This window comes from Triticum urartu, chromosome 7A (genome assembly GCF_056163025.1).
Source record: "Triticum urartu cultivar PI428250 chromosome 7A, HENAU_Tu73, whole genome shotgun sequence".
Classification (NCBI taxonomy): Eukaryota; Viridiplantae; Streptophyta; class Magnoliopsida; order Poales; family Poaceae; genus Triticum; species Triticum urartu.
In genome coordinates, this window is record NC_141879.1 from 166544565 (window position 1) to 166559600 (window position 15036).

At 44.8% G+C, this 15036-nt stretch overlaps 1 protein-coding gene across 1 annotated transcript; it reads right to left on the reverse strand.

Moving 5' to 3' along the window:
* Positions 1-14287: 14287 nt before the first annotated feature.
* LOC147958787 (uncharacterized) lies at positions 14288-14725 on the reverse strand. The gene has a single exon (XM_087532307.1). It carries the CDS (start codon positions 14723-14725, stop codon positions 14288-14290), a length of 438 nt encoding a protein of 145 aa, XP_087388433.1.
* Between the last annotated feature and the right edge of the window lie 311 nt (positions 14726-15036).

Below are 15036 nucleotides of genomic sequence, written 5' to 3' on the forward strand. Positions count from 1 at the left end.
GCTCATCAAGTTTAACCCGAGTATTCTGCATGTGCAAAACTGGCTTGCACTCCTTGTATGTGAACGTAGAGCTTATCACACCCGATCATCACATGGTGTCTCGGCACGATGAACTTTCGCAACAGTGCATACTCAGGGAGAACACGTGTACCTTGAAATTTAGTGAGAGATCATCTTATAATGCTACCGTCGATCTAAGCAAAATAAGATGCATAAAAGATAAAAATCACATGCAATCAATATAAGTGATATGATATGGCCATCATCATCTTGTGCTTGTGATCTCCATCTCTGAAGCACCATCATGATCACCATTGTCGCCAGCGTGACACCTTGATGTCCATCGTATCATCGTTGTCGACTCGCCAAATATTGCTTCTACGACTGTCGCTACCGCTTAGTGATAAAGTGAAGCCATTACAGGGCAATTGCATTGCATACAATAAAGCGACAACCATATGGCTCCTGCCAGTTGCTGATAACTCGGTTACAAAACATGATCATCTCATACAATAAAATATAGCATCATGTCTTGACCATATCACATCACACCATGCCCTGTAAAAACAAGTTAGATGTCCTCTACTTTGTTGTTGCAAGTTTTACGTGGCTGCTACGGGCTGAGCAAGATCCGTTCTTACCTACGCATCAAAACCACAACGATAGTTTGTCAAGTTGGTGTTGTTTTAACCTTCTCAAGGACCGGGCATAGCCACACTCGATTCAACTAAAGTTGGAGAAACTGACACCCGCTTCATCCAACAAAATGTCGGTCCGGGCAAAGCACGTCGGTAGAACCAGTCTCGCGTAAGCGTACGCGTAATGTCGGTCCGGGCCGCTTCATCCAACAAAACCGCCGAACCAAAGTGTGACATGCTGGTAAGCAGTATGACTTGTATCGTCCACAACTCACTTGTGTTCTACTCGTGCATATAACATCTATGCATAAACCTGGCTCGGATGCCACTGTTGGGGAACGTAGTAATTTCAAAAAAATCCCTACACACATAGGATCATGGTGATGCATAGCAACGAGAGGGGAGAGTGTGTCCACGTACCATCGTAGACCGAAAGCAAAAGCGTTACCACAACGCGGTTAATGTAGTCGTACGTATTCATGATCCGACCGATCCAAGTACAGAATGCACGGCACCTCCGAGTTCAGGACACGTTCAGCTCGATGACGTCCCACGAACTCCAATCCAGCAGAGCTTCCCGGGAGAGTTTCGTCAGCACGACGGTGTGATGACGGTGATGATGATGCTACCGACGCAGGGGTTCGCCTAAGCACCGCTACGATATGATCAAGGTGGACTATGGTGGAAGGGGGCACCGCACATGGCTGGAAGAGATCAACACATCAACTTGTGTGTCTAGAGGTGCCCCCTTGCCCCGTATATAAAGGTGCAAGGGGGAGGCCAGACGGCCCCTATAGGTGCGCCAGGAGGAGGAGTCCTCCTCCTAGTAGGAGTAGGACTCCCCTCTTTCCTACTCCTACTAGGAGGGGGAAAGGAAGGGGGAGAGGGAGAAGGAAAGGGGGGCGCCGCCCCCCCCCCTCTCCTAGTCCAATTCGGACCATAGGGGGAGGGGCGCGCGGCCTGCCCTAGCCCAGCCCTCTCTCTCTCAACTAAGGCCCACTATTTCTCACGGGGGGGGGGGTCCGGTAACCCTCCGGCACTCCGGTTTTCTCCGAAACCACCCGGAACACTTTCGGTGTCTGAATATAGTCATCCAATATATCGATATTTACGTCTCGACCAGGTCGAGACTCCTCGTGATGTCCGTGATCATATCCGAGACTCCAACCTACCTTCGGTACATCAAAACACAAAAACTCATAATACCGATCGTCACTGAACTTTAAGCGTGCGGACCCTATGGGTTCGAGAACTATGTAGACATGACCGAGACACGTCCCCTGTCAATAACCAATAGCGGAACCTGGATGCTCATATTGGCTCCCACATATTCTACGAAGATCTTTATCGGTCAAACCGCATAACAACATACGTTGTTCCCTTTGTCATCGGTATGTTACTTGCCCGAGATTCGATCGTCGGTATCTCAATACCTAGTTCAATCTCGTTACCGGCAAGTCTCTTTACTCGTTCCGTAATACATCATCCCGCAACTAACTCATTAGTTACAAGGCTTGCAAGGCTTTATAGTGATGTGCATTACCGAGTGGGCCCAGAGATACATCTCCGACAATCGGAGTGACAAATCCTAATCTTGATTTATGCCAACGCAACAAGTACCATCAGAGACACCTGTAGAGCACCTTTCTAATCACCTAGTTACGTTGTGACGTTTGGTAGAACACAAAGTGTTCCTCCGGGAATCGGGAGTTGCATAATCTCATAGTTATAGGAACATGTATATGTCATGAAGAAAGGAATAGCAGTGAACTAAACGATCAAGTGCTAAGCTAACGGAATGGGTCAAGTCAATGACATCATTCTCCTAATGATGTGATCCCATTAATCAAATTACAACTCATGTCTATGGTTAGGAAACTTAACCATCTTTGATTAATGAGCTAGTCAAGTAGAGGCATACTAGTGACACTCTGTTTGTCTATGTATTCACACATGTACTAAGTTTCCGGTTAATACAATTCTAGCATGAATAATAAACATTTATTATGATATGAGGAAATAAATAATAACTTTATTATTGCCTCTAGGGCATATTTCCTTCAGAAACCGGCTGGTCGGCTGCTCAACAGCCGGTCGGCAAGGTGGGGAGCCGGCTTGGCCTATGCGAATGTTTTGGTCCTTATCCATTTTTCATGTGGGCACCCTTTCCTGCCTTTAACTCTTGCCAGCCAGACAGTCGCGCCGTGAGTTGTGGCTGATGGAAAGAGAGGGCTTAGGTGCCGGCACACTACTTGTCCGAATGCAGGTAGCATGGGCATAGCACAAGGCGGCAAACCCCCGGGCCGACTGGTCGAACCCGGTGCCAAGCAGAATAACAAATAACACATTTATAGACATAGAACTTGTCATATAGATAAAGAGGGTAGCCCTCGAGTGCTCCTTGAGGGTCCTGATGTCTTAGCGTTTAATAGAAAAGATGGCGTGGTACATACTACTTTCAACTGTAAAATCTTCGGAGGAGATTTGCATTCCACGGGCGCTCCGATTCCTTGCCGGAGTCATCTCTCTTGTGTGCTATGGGCTTCTCTACATCGATGAGGTAGTAGGAGTTGTTGCCAAAGCTTTGATGATGATGAACGGGCCTTCCCAAGGGGCCGAGAGCTTGTGTTGGCCGGCTGTTCGCTGGATCAGCCGGAGCACAAGGTCTCCTTCTTGGAACGATCTTGGCTTGACCTTCCGATTATGGTAGCAGCGCAGACTCTGCTGGTAGATGGCGGACTAGCTAAGTGGTAACAGCCGGCCCTCTTCCAGCAGATCAACGCCGTCTTCTCTTACTTCTTTCGCCTCCGCCTCCGTGTACATGGTGACGCGAGGTGAGTCGAACTTGATGTCAGTTAGGATGATGGCCTCGGCCCCGTAAACGGGGAAGAATGGAGTGAAGCTGGTTGATTTGTTTAGACTGGTGCGGAGGCTCCAAAGGCCGGCCAGCAGCTCACTGATCTAGCAGCCGGCCGATCGCTCTAGAGGCTCGACCAGTCGGGGCTTGATGCCGGAGAGGATGAGGCTGTTTGCTCGCTCGACTTGGCCGTTTGACTACGGATGGGCAACAGACGCTAAGTCCAGTAGATTGTCATGCGTCGCGCAGAAACGGACCAAGGATCCCTTGGCAAAGTTTGTCCCATTGTCGGTGATGATGTTGTGTGGTACGCCGTATTGGACGGTGATGTCGGCAATGAAGGTCACAGCAGTCGGACATGTCCAGTTCCCACACAGTGAAAGCCAGGTAAGGGGGATGGTCTTGAGTGCGGAAGCCGGTAGATGTTGCTTGGAGCTGAATTTTTGGCACCCTTTGCAATGCTTGACCAACTCCTTGGCGTCTTCCAAAGAAGTCGGCCAGAATAAACCATGGCGGAAAGCTTTGGCGACAAGGGATCTAGAGGCCGCGTGATGGCCGCTGATGTCTACTACACAACCTTCTTCTTGGAGACTTTGTTGGGCCTCCAAGTGCAGAGGTTTGTAGGACAGTAGAAAATTTCCCTCAAGTGGATGACCTAAGGTTTATCAATCCGTAGGAGGCGTAGCATGAAGATGGTCTCTCTCAAGCAACCCTGCAACCAAATAACAAAGAGTCTCTTGTGTCCCCAACACACCCAATACAATGGTAAATTGTATAGGCGCACTAGTTCGGCGAAGAGATGGTGATCCAAGTGGTATATGGATAGTAGATAATAGTTTTTCTAATCTGAAAATATAAAAACAGCAAGGTAACTAATGATAAAAGTGAGCATAAATGGTATTGCAATGCTAAGAAACAAGGCCTAGGGCTCATACTTTCACTAGTGTAAGTTCCCTCAATAATGATAACATAATTGGATCACATAACTATCCCTCAACATAAAACAAAGAGTCACTCCAAAGTCACTAATAGCGGAGAACGAACGAAGAGATTATGGTAGGGTACGAAACCACCTCAAAGTTATTCTTTCCAATCAATCAGTTGCGCTATTCCTATAAGTGTCACAAACAGCGCTAGAGTTCGTACTAGAATAACACCTTAAGACACACATCAACCAAAACCCTAATGTCACCTAGATACTGCATTGTCACCTCAAGTATCCGTGGGTATGATTATACGATATGCATCACACAATCTCAGATTCATCTATTCAACCAACACAAAGGACCTCAAAGAGTGCCCCAAAGTTCTACCGGAGAATCATGACGAAAACGTGTGCCAACCCCTATGCATAGGTTCTTGGGCGGAACCCGCAAGTTGATCACCAAAACATACATCAAGTGAATCACGTGGTATCCCATTGTCACCACAGATACGCACGGCAAGGCATACATCAAGTGTTCTCAAATCTTTAAAGACTCAATCCGATAAGATAACTTCAAAGGCAAAACACAATTCATTACAAGAGAGTAGAGGGGAAGGAGAAACATAAGATCCAACTATAATAGCAAAGCTCGCGATACATCCAGATCGTATCATCTCAAGAACACGAGAGAGAGAGAGATCAAACACATAGCTACTGGTACATACCCCCAGCCCCGAGGGAGAACTACTCCCTCCTCGTCATGGAGAGCATCGGATGATGAAGATGGCCACCGGAGAAGGATTCCCCCTTCGGTAGGGTGCCGGAACGGGTCTAGATTGGCTTTCGGTGGCTATGGAGGCTTTTGGCGGCGGAACTCCCGATCTATTATGCTCACGGATGTTTTTAGGGTATATGGAGATATATATATGTGGAAGAAGTACGTCAGGGGGCCACGAGGGGCTCATGAGGGTGGAGGGCGTGCCCAAGGGGGTGGGCGCCCCCCCTACCTCGTGACCTCCTCGCAGATCCCCCGACGTGCACTCCAAGTCCTCTGGGCTTCTTTCCTTCCAAAAATGAGTTCCGTGAAGTTTCAGGTCAATTGGACTCTGTTTGCTTTTCCTTTTCTTCGAAACCCTAAAACAGGGTAAAAACAGAAACTGGCACTGGGCTCTGGGTTAATAGGTTAGTCCCAAAAATGATATAAAAGTGTATAATAAAGCCCATAAACATTCAAAACAGTAAATAATATAGCATGGAACAATCAAAAATTATAGATACGTTGGAGATGTATCAGCATCCCCAAGCTTAATTCATGCTCGTCCTCGAGTAGGTAAATGATAAAAAACAGAATTTTTGATGCGGAGTGCTACTTGGCATAATTTCAATGTAATTCTTCTTAATTGTCGCATGAATATTCAGATCCAAAAGATTCAAGACAAAAGTTTAATATTGACATAAAAATAATAATACTTCAAGCATACTAACTAAGCAATCATGTCTTCTCATAATAACATGGCCAAAGAAAGCTATCCCTACAAAATCATATAGTCTGGCTATGCTCCATCTTCACCACACAACGTATTTAAATCATGCACAACCCCGATGACAAGCCAAGCAATTGTTTCATACTTTTGATGTTCTCAAAGTTTTTCAATCTTCATGCAATACATGAGCATGAGCCATGGACATAGCACTATAGGTGGAATAGAATGGTGGTTGTGGAGAAGACAAAAAGGGAGAAGATAGTCTCACATCGACTAGGCGTATCAATGGGCTATGGAGATGCCCATCAATAGATATCAATGTGAGTGAGTAGGGATTGCCATGCAACGGATGCACTAGAGTTATAAGTGTATGAAAGCTCAAAAAGAAACTAAGTGGGTGTGCATCCAACTTGCTTGCTCACGAAGACCTAGGGCAATTTTTAGGAAGCCCATCATTGGAATATACAAGCCAAGTTCTATAATGTAAAATTCCCACTAGTATATGAAAGTGACAACATAGGAGACTCTCTATCATGAAGATCATGGTGCTACTATGAAGCACAAGTGTGGTAAAAGGATAGTAGCATTGCCCCTTCTATCTTTTTCTCTCATTTTTTGTATTTTTTTATTTGGGCCTTCTCTTTTTTATGGCCTCTTTTCTCTTCTTTTTTATTTGGGCTTCTTTGGCCTCTTTTATTTATTTATTTATTTTCGTCCAGAGTCTCATCCCGACTTATGGGGGAATCATAGTCTCTCTTTCCTCACTGGGACAATGCTCTAATAATGATAATCATCACACTTTTATTTACTTACAACTCAAGAATTACAACTCAATACTTAGAACAACAATATGACACTATGTGAATGCCTCCGGCGGTGTACTGGGATGTGCAATGACTCATGAGTGACATGTATGAAAGAATTATGAACGGTGGCTTTGCCACAAATACAATGTCAACTACATGGTCATGCATAGCAATATGACAATGATGGAGCGTGTCATAATAAACAGAATGGTGGAGAGTTGCATGGCAATATGTCTCGGAATGGCTATGGAAATGCCATAATAGTTAGGTATGGTGGCTGTTTTGAGGAAGGTATATGGTGGGTTTATGGTACCGGCGAAAGTTGCGCGGTACTAGAGAGGCTTGCAATGGTGGAAGGGTGAGAGTGCGTATAATCCATGGAATCAACATTAGTCATAAAGAAGTCACATACTTATTGCAAAAATATATTAGTTATTGGAACAAAGTATTACGCGCATGCTCCTAGGGGGATAGATTGGTAGGAAAAGACCATCGCTCGTCCCCGAACGCCACTCATAAGGAAGACAGTCAATAAATAAATCATGCTCCGACTTCATCACATAACGGTTCACCATATGTGCATGCTACGGGAATCACAAACTGTAACACAAGTATTTCTCAAATTCACAACTACACAACTAGCATGACTCTCATATCACCATCTCCATATCTCAAAACAATTATCAAGTATCAAACTTCTCTTAGTATTCAACACACTCATAAGAAAGTTTTATTATTAATCTTGTATACCTAGCATATTAGGATTTTAAGAAAATTACCATGCTATTTAAGACTCTCAAAATAATATAAGTGAAGCATGAGAGTTCATCTATTTCTTCAAAATAAAACTACCACCATGATCTAAAAGATATAAGTGAAGTACTAGAGCAAATGACAAACTACTCCGAAAGATATAAGTGAAGATCAATGAGTAGTTGAATAATTATGCAACTATGTGAAGACTCTCTAACATTTCATAATTTCAGATCTTGGTATTTTATTAAAACAGAAAGCAAATCAAAATAAAATAACATTCTAAGAATAGCAACATCATGTGAAGAAGCAAAAACTTAGGATCAACCGAAACTAACCGATAGTTGTTGAAGAAGAAAGGTGGGATGCCAACGGGGCATCCCCAAGCTTAGATGCTTGATACTTCTTGAAATATTATCTTGGGGTTCCTTGGGCATCCCCAAGCTTGAGCTTTTGTTTCTCCTTAATTCCTCCCATACCACGGTCTCCCTAAATCTCAAAAGCTTCACCACACAAAAATCAACAAGGACTCGTGAGATAAGTTAGTATAAACCATTGCCAAAACCTTATCATACTCTACTGTAGCAAATCCCTAAAATTATTATTCAACATTGCATACTAAATGCCTCTGCATATTTAATAGTCCTATCCTCAAATAGAATCATTAAAGAAGCAAACATATGCAAACAATGCAAACATAACAGCAATCTGCCTAAACAGGACAGTCTGTAAAGAATGCAGCAACATCCATACTTACCTAGCTCCAAAAATTCTGAAAGAACATTCCCACTGTAGTAAATTTACCAGATCTTAATATGCAAAAGGTTTCAACATTTTATCACATTCTGACTTTTCTAGGGAATTATAGCAACAGCGGTAAACTTTCTGTTTTCAAACAGCAACATGTGCACTTCTAAAATAGGCATAGTAAAGGATATCAATGCCACTTTTATTGAAATAAAAGATGCAAAACATTGTTCTAAATAACAGAAAGAAAATTCTAACAAAATAAATTGACGCTCCAAGCAAAACACATATCATGTGGTGAATAAAAATATAGCTCCAAGTAAAGTTACCGATGAACGAAGACGAAAGAGGGGATGCCTTCTGGGGCATCCCCAAGATTAGGCTCTTGGATATCCTTGAATATTACCTTGGGGTGCCTTGGGCATCCCCAAGCTTAGGCTCTTGCCACTCCTTATTCCATAGTCCATCGAATCCTTATCCAAAACATGAAAACTCCACAACACAAAACTTAACAGAAAACTCGTAAGCTCCGTTAGTATAAGAAAATAAATCACCACTTCAAGGTACTTTAATGAACTCATTCTTTATTTATATTGGTGTTAAAACTACTGTATTACAACTTCTCTATGGTTTATAAACTCTTTTACTAGCCATAGATTCATCAAAATAAGTAAACAAAAAACAGAATCTATCAAAAATAGAACAGTCTGTAGTAATCCGGATCAAACATATACTTCTGGAACTCATAAAATTCTCAAATAAATAGCTGGACCTGAGGAATTTATCTATTAATCATCTGCAAAAATAAATAACTAAATAGCACTCTCCAAATAAAAATGGCAGCAATTCTTGTGAGCGCTAAAGTTTCTGTTTTTTACAGCATGATCAACAAGACTTTCCCCAAGTCTTCCCAAAGGTTCTACTTGGCACAAACACTAATTAAAAGCATAAAACCACATCTAAACAGATGCTAGATGAATTATTTATTACTAAACAGTAACAAAAAGCAAGGAATAAAAATAAAATTGGGTTTCCTCCCAACAAGCGCTATCGTTTAATGCCCCTAGCTAGGCATGATGATTTCAATGATGCTCACATAAAAGATAAGAATTGAAACATAAAGAGAGCATCATGAAGAATATGACTAGCAAATTTAAGTCTAACCCACTTCCTATGCATAGGTATTTTGTGAGCAAACAACTGATGGGAACAATAATCAACTAGCATAGGAAGGCAAAACAAGCATAACTTCGAAACTTTAAGCACGTAGAGAGGAAACTTGATATTATTGCAATTCCTACAAGCACATATTCCTCCCTCATAATAATTTTCAGTAGCATCATGAATGAATTCAACAATATAACCGGCACTTAAAGCATTCTTTTCATGATCCACAAGCATAGAAAATTTACTACTCTCCACATAAGCAAAATTCTTCTCATGAATAATAGTGGGAGAAAACTCAACAAATAACTATCATGTGATTGAAAATTAAGATCAAGCTGACATGGTTCATTGTTGTTATTATTCTTTAAATCATACGTGTAATCACAATAATCATCATATATAGGAGGCATGCTTTCATCATAATAAATTTGCTCATCAAAACTTGGGGGACAAAAATATCATCTTCATCAAACATAGCTTCCCCAAGCTTGTGGCTTTGCATATCATTAGCATCATAGATATTCAAGGAATTCATACTAACAACATTGCAATCACGCTCATCATTCAAATTTTTAGTGCCAACCATTCTAATGCATTCTTCTTCTAGCACTTGAGCAGAATTATCGGAATCCTTATTTTCATGATAGATATTAAAAAGATGAAGTGTATGAGACAAACTCAATTCCATTTTTTTATAGTTTTCTTTTATAAACTAAACAAGTGATAAAACAAGAAACTAAAAGACTCAATTGCAAGATCTAAAGATATACCTTCAAGCACTAACCTTCCCGGCAACGGCGCCAGAAAAGAGCTTGATGTCTACTACACAACCTTCTTCTTGTAGACTTTGTTGGGCCTCCAAGTGCATAGGTTTGTAGGACATTAGCAAATTTCCCTCAAGTGGATGACCTAAGGTTTATCAATCTGTAGGAGGCGTAGGATGAAGATGGTCTCTCTCAAGCAACCCTGCAACCCAAATAACAAAGAGTCTCTTGTGTCCCCAACACATCCAATACAATGGTAAATTGTATAGGTGCACTAGTTCGGCGAAGAGATGGTGATAGAAGTGGTATATGGATAGTAGATAATAGTTTTTGTAATCTGAAAATATAAAAACAGCAAGGTAACTAATGATAAAAGTGAGCGTAAACGTTATTGCAATGCTAAGAAACAAGGCCTAGGGTTCATACTTTCACTAGTGTAAGTTCCCTCAACAATGATAACATAATTGGATCACATAACTATCCCTCAACATGCAACAAAGCGTCACTCCAAAGTCACTAATAGCGGAGAACGAACAAAGAGATTATGGTAGGGTACGAAACCACATCAAAGTTATTCTTTCCAATCAATTAGTTGGGCTATTCCTATAAGTGTCACAAACAGCCCTAGAGTTCGTACTAGAATAACACCTTAAGACACACATCAACCAAAACCCTAATGTCACCTGGATACTCCAATGTCACCTCAAGTATCCGTGGGTATGATTATACGATATGCATCACACAATCTCATATTCATCTATTCAACCAACACAAAGGACCTCAAAGAGTGCCCCAAAGTTCTACCAGAGAATCACGAGAAAACGTGTGCCAACCCCTATGCATAGGTTCATGGGCGGAACCCGCAAGTTGATCACCAAAACATACATCAAGTGAATCACGTGGTATCCCATTGTCACCACAGGTACGCACGGCAAGACATACATCAAGTGTTCTCAAATCTTTAAAGACTCAATCAGATAAGATAACTTCAAAGGGAAAACTCAATTCATTACAAGAGAGTAGAGGGGAAGGAGAAACATAAGATCCAACTATAATAGCAAAGCTTGCGATACATCAAGATCGTATCATCTCAAGAACACGAGAGAGAGAGAGAGATCAAACACATAGCTATTGGTACATACCCTCAGCCCCGAGGGAGAACTACTCCCTCCTCGACATGGAGAGCACCGGGATGATGAAGATGGCCACCGGAGAAGGATTCCCCCTCCGGTAGGGTGTCGGAACGGGTCTAGATTTGCTTTCGGTGGCTACGGAGGCTTCTGGCGGCGGAATTCCCGATCTATTGTGCTCACGGATCTTTTTAGGGTATATGGAGATATATAGGCGGAAGAAGTATGTCAGGGGGGGGGGCACGAGGGGCTCACGAGGGTGGAGGGCGCGCCCCCCTGCCTCGTGACCTCCTCGCAGATCCCCCGACATGCACTCCAAGTCTTCTGGGCTTCTTTCCTTCCAAAAATGAGTTCCGTGAAGTTTCTGGTCAATTGGACTCCGTTTGGTTTTCCTTTTCTTCGAAACCCTAAAACTGGGTAAAAACAGAAACTGGCACTGGGCTTTGGGTTAATAGGTTAGTCCCAAAAATGATATAAAAGTGTATAATAAAGCCCATAATCATTCAAAACAGTAAATAATATAGCATGGAGCAATCAAAAATTATAGATACGTTGGAGACGTATCAGCCGCACTCACCTTGATGGATGTATTTTAGGATTGCTTGACCCTTCTCTGATTCTACGCAGCGTTGGAAGACTCCGGTCACGCTGCGCATGATGAGCTCTCGGTTGACTATTGTGTAGGCTCCTTCTCGGCACTGCACTTGTCGGTCTGAGATCTCATCAGCCGACAGTTCTTTGGTTACCAGCAACGTCAGGATGGGTTGTGCCCATGATGGTGCTTGAATTTCTTCTACTGCCACTATGGCCACTTGTACTGGGGCGGTTGGGTTGGGAGCTGACGGGTTGGAGCCTGCCACCGCTTGCTGTGTTGCTGAAGTCTCTGGGCCGACTGCCGTTGCCCACGGGCCAAGCTGTGAGGTCCCCGGGCCGGGTGCGGCTGCTGCGTTTTCTGAGCCATTTGGTGAAGTCCCCGAGCCAATTGCGGCGGCCCCCGGGCCGAGCTGTGAAGTCCCCGGGCTGGGTGTGACTGTCGCAATCCCCGCGTCGCCTGCCGAAGTCCCCTGGCCAGCTGCTGAAGCTCTTGAGTCGGATCCGACTGCTTCGGGAGCAGCCGGCACGAAGATAGACTCGGATTCTGGAGAAGGCTTGATCGACGGCTTGCAGAGGCACTGAAGGGAGACGCCGGCTGGTATTGCTTGACGGGTGGAGCCGATCTGTGCCAGGGTATCATCTGGCTCATTTTCGTTCCGTGGCACGTGAAGGAACTCGCACCCCTCAAAATATCCGCTGAGCTACTGAACGAGGAAGCGATAACTTGTCATATTTGCATCCTTGGCGTCCCAGTCCCCAAACGACTATTGGACCACTAGGTCAGAGTCGCCGTAGCACAGGATCCGGTGGATGCCTATCTCTCTGGCCAGCTGGAGGCCGCGTACTAGCGCCTCATACTCGGCCATGTTGTTGGAGGCGGCAAAGTGAATTTCCAAATGTGTATCTGAGCTTGTCACCTTTGGGAGAGGTGAGGACAACGCCGGCTCCCAATCCGGTGCGCATTTTCGAGCCATCAAAATGCATCTGCCAATGGGTGGTGTCCGGAGCAGGCAGCAGGTACTGGGTCTCGGCCCAGTTGACAAGGAAGTCGGCTAGTGCTTGGGACTTGATGGCGGTGCGCAGCTGGTAGAAGATGGTATAGGGGGGCAGCTCGATGGCCCATTTGGCCACTCGTCTAGACGCATCTCTGTTGTCTATGATCTCGGCAAGTGGAGCAGTGCAGACAACCATGATGGGGTGCTCTTGAAAATAGGGCTTCAACTTCCTGGCGGCAAAGTGCACGCCGTAGCACATCTTTTGGTAGTGGGGGTAGTTCTGCTTTGAGGTGGACAACACCTCACTCAAGTAATATACAGGCCGCTGGACCGGCTGTGCCCTGTCGGCCTCTGGGTGCTCCACTACTATGACAGTGTTGACCACATGGTTGGTGGCGGTGATGTAGATGTACATGGGCTCTTTGGCAGCCAGGGCCGCTGGGATAGGCGGGGTAGTCAGCATCTTCTTCAACTAGAGAAAGGCCTCATTCGCCTTATCGTTCCACTCAAGGTGAGTGGTTTCCTTCATGAGCTGGTACAGGGGAAGAGCCTTCTCACCCAGCCGACTGATGAAGCGTTGGTGAATGCCAAGCAGCCGATGAACTTCAGGACGTCTCACAATCGGGTGGGCTTCTCCATCCTCTCAATGGCTTTGATCTTCACAGGGTTGCACTCAATGCCGCGTTCTGAGACCAAGAAGCCAAGGAGTTGGCCGGCTGGTACCCCAAAGATGCATTTCTCTGGGTTGAGCTTGATTTGAAACCGGCGCAGATTTTCAAAGGTTTCCTTGAGATCTTCCAAGAGGGTACCACACTTCTCCATCTTCACCACAATATCGTCTACATAGACATGGGCATTTCTGCCGAGTTTCTTGAGGAGGCACTTCTGCATGCAACACTGAAAGGTGGCACCATCATTTCTCAAGCCAAATGTCATGGTCAGGTAGCAGAAGGCTCCGAATGGTGTAATGAAAGCGGTCTTCAGGCGGTCTACCGGGTTCAACTTGATCTGGTGGTATCCTGAATAAGCATCCAAAAAACTCAATAGCTCGCATCTGGCTGTGGGGTCTATTACTTGGTGAATCCGAGGCAAAGCAAACGGATCCTTGGGACAAGCTTTATTGAGGCTGGTTTAATCAATGTACATGTGCCACTTGTTGTTGTTCTTTAGTACAAGGACTGGGTTGGCGAGCCACTCTGGAAAAATACTTCCATGATGAAGCTAGCTGCCAGAAGCCGGGCTATCTCTTCACCAACAATTCTTCTTTTCTCCTCTGATAGTCGGCGGAGGGGTTGTTTGACCGGCCTGACATCTGATCTGACATGTAGCTTGTGCTCGGCGAAATCCGTCAGAACACCTGACATGTCCTTGGGAGACCATGCGAAGATGTCCCGATTCTCACGGAGGAAATCGACAAGCTCGCTTTCCTATTTGCTGTCAAGGTTGGCCCCTATGACATCGTGCCTTTCCGAGTGCTCTGGGTCCAAGGGAATCTTCTTCGTCATATTGGCCGGCTGGAAGGAGCCCTGGATCTCTAACTCTTTGGGCTCTAGTGACATGTCCGGCTGCTTGCTGGTCATGGCCACCACCTGGTCCAGGAGCTTCTTTTCAGCAGCAATCACAAGGGACTCGGCCAGCTGGCTGCTAGTCGTAGCACAATCGGCCGACTTCTCATAGTCTCCTGATATCGTGATAATGCCCTTGGTCCCTGGCATCTTCATCTCGAGGTAGGCATAGTGTGGCACCGCCATGAACATGGCTAGAGCCGGCCGTCCTAGGAGCACATAATAAGGGCTCTCGAGGTCCACCACCTCAAACCAAATCGCCTCGCGGCAGAAGTGATCTTTGTCTCTGAAAAATGACATGTATTTTGACCTTGCCGATTGGTGGGCAGGACAGGCCAGGCACAATACCATGGAAAACATTCCATCTGGGCTGGAGCTACCTCTCTTTAATGCATAAATTTTCCATGGTATCACGGTATAGGATTGAGGGAGTCCTGGATTAGGGGGTATCCGGACAACCGGACTGTTGGACTATGAAGATACAAGATTGAAGACTTTGTCCCGTGTCCGGATGGGACTCTCCTTGGCGTGGAAGGCAAGCTTGGCAGTACGGATATGTATATCTCCTTCCTTGTAACCGACTCTATGTAACCCTAGCCCCCTCCGGTGTC